Genomic DNA, 1,810 nt, shown 5'->3' on the forward strand with positions numbered 1-1,810 from the left:
CTTACTACCCGGACTGACCTGATGAATAGCTACCCACTTCAGGGGGCTCCTAGCCTCTTCCTTCAGGCCTTCAACCTATAGTTTCAAGAGAGCAAGCCTGTCAGATGAGAAAATGTAATTCATAAAGTCCTGCATGGGTTCAAGCCCTCTGCACAGTGGTGGGGACATGGTCCAGTGATACTCCTGAGTGGACACAATTTCACAATCCCTCCAACACCCAGGAAGATGAGAGTCTCTTCATGGTCAACCCCGCTCTGAGACTCATCAAAGGGCAGCACAAAAACAGCCCCAACTCTCAAATCTCCATTATCAGATGCTTCTAACTTGCATGGGAAAGTTTATTCACAGCATTCTAGAAGGCATGGGGCTCCCAGGCTGGGATTTCACCAGCTCAGTCCACTTGTTCATGTTCATGAAGATCTTTCCTCTAGCTGAGAAACAAGAGTAAGAAGAGAAAGACGCAGAAGAGTGCCTGATAGAAAGCATAAATATGGACCAAACAAACAGACAGAAAATGAATTGCATTCAGAGCTTTATTCATGCCAAAGTTTGGGGATTGCGCTAACTCTGGCAGGCTGCCTTGGTAGAGAAGCAAAGCACAGAGGTGAAGTGATGAGGTTCTACCTCACTGGCAATAACAGAAAGGGGGCCAGAAGCTGGTGTGTGTTCCAGAAGGGATAGCTGGGCAGTGCATTCCGGAGTTGAGCTGTCGTATGTTTAGCAGCAGCAGTCATCCTCATGGTCACAGCATGCAGGACCTCGGGACCTCATGGGGATGATTCCCAAACAGCAGCACCCAGAGCTGCCACATCCACAGCCGCAGCCACAGCCCCCAGAACCACAGCATCCAGAGCTTCCCGAATTGTCACAGCAGCCAGACGATCCTGTATTGCAGTCCTGGGGCCGCTGAATCCAGCGTCTCAGGGGACTCACGCCGAAGGTCCGGGGAGCCAGACAACAGTAGCTGGTGGAACAGGGAGCAGAGCATGGGTCAGGGGCACAGTACTGGGAGGTTGAGCCACTTGCAGGAGCTTGAACGTAATAGCTCTGGCAAGGAGAAGCATCCTGGACACAGCATGTCTGGGTCTGGCAGGGAGCTGGACTTTTGATGTAGGTCGTCTGCCAGGGAGCTGGGCACTTCACGTAGGTTTGGCAGGGAGCTGGGTATTTCACATAGGTCGTCTGGCAGGGAGCTGGGCACTTCACGTAGGTTTGGCAGGGAGTTGGGCATTTCACATAGGTCGTCTGGCAGGGAGCTGGGCACTTCACGTAAGTTTGGCAGGGAGTTGGGTATTTCACATAGGTCGTCTGGCAGGGAGCTGGGCACTTCACGTAGGTTTGAGTCTGGCATGGAACTTGGTACTTCACATAGGTTTGAGTGGGGCATGGAGCAGAGCCCGTCACACAGACAGTTTTGGTCTGGCATGGAACTGGGCATTTCACAGAGGCACCGTTGGTACCCTGTCCAGCCCCTAGTCCCGAACCTTTCACACAAGATGGAGGGAACTGTGGCTGCTTCTGCTGGTCACACATTGTTCTGTGACTTTGCAAAATCTGTAAAGAAAGGTTTCATTAGAACTATATAACTATGAAGGTTTCTAGGGGAAACCTTCAACATCCCCTTTGAATACAGTGATTTGCAAGCAGGGCTTTCTTGAGAAGGATGTAGACATCCAGAGGCTGTATACTTGTCAGGAGGTAGATTCAGAGCCAGGGACTCTCAGCTCTGCTCCTGTGCCTGTACCTGGCTATGTGGCTCAGTACAAGTCACCGCTCATCTCTGGGCCTCAGTCTCTATATTGGGAAATGG

At 51.4% G+C, this 1,810-nt stretch overlaps 1 protein-coding gene across 1 annotated transcript; it reads right to left on the bottom strand.

The window, feature by feature from the left end:
- Window positions 1-717: 717 nt before the first annotated feature.
- LOC105540350 (chromosome unknown open reading frame, human C1orf68) lies at window positions 718-1,533 on the bottom strand. Its single transcript, XM_011980919.1, has 2 exons — window positions 1,174-1,533; window positions 718-1,119 (listed from the first exon to the last, which is right to left on the bottom strand). Exons 1-2 carry the CDS (start codon window positions 1,531-1,533, stop codon window positions 718-720), a joined length of 762 nt encoding a protein of 253 aa, XP_011836309.1.
- Between the last annotated feature and the right edge of the window lie 277 nt (window positions 1,534-1,810).

This window comes from Mandrillus leucophaeus, unplaced genomic scaffold (assembly GCF_000951045.1).
Source record: "Mandrillus leucophaeus isolate KB7577 unplaced genomic scaffold, Mleu.le_1.0 Scaffold1049, whole genome shotgun sequence".
NCBI classification, from domain to species: domain Eukaryota; kingdom Metazoa; phylum Chordata; class Mammalia; order Primates; family Cercopithecidae; genus Mandrillus; species Mandrillus leucophaeus.

Bases quoted from the DNA above. Each gene is read 5' to 3' on its own strand.
- LOC105540350 (XM_011980919.1), bottom strand. From the start codon at position 1,533: ATGTGTGACCAGCAGAAGCAGCCACAGTTCCCTCCATCTTGTGTGAAA. The intron at 1,120-1,173 runs GTGAAATACCCA...GCTCCCTGGCAG, and splicing joins CTCCCTGCCAGACGACCTAT to ACGACCTACATCAAAAGTCC.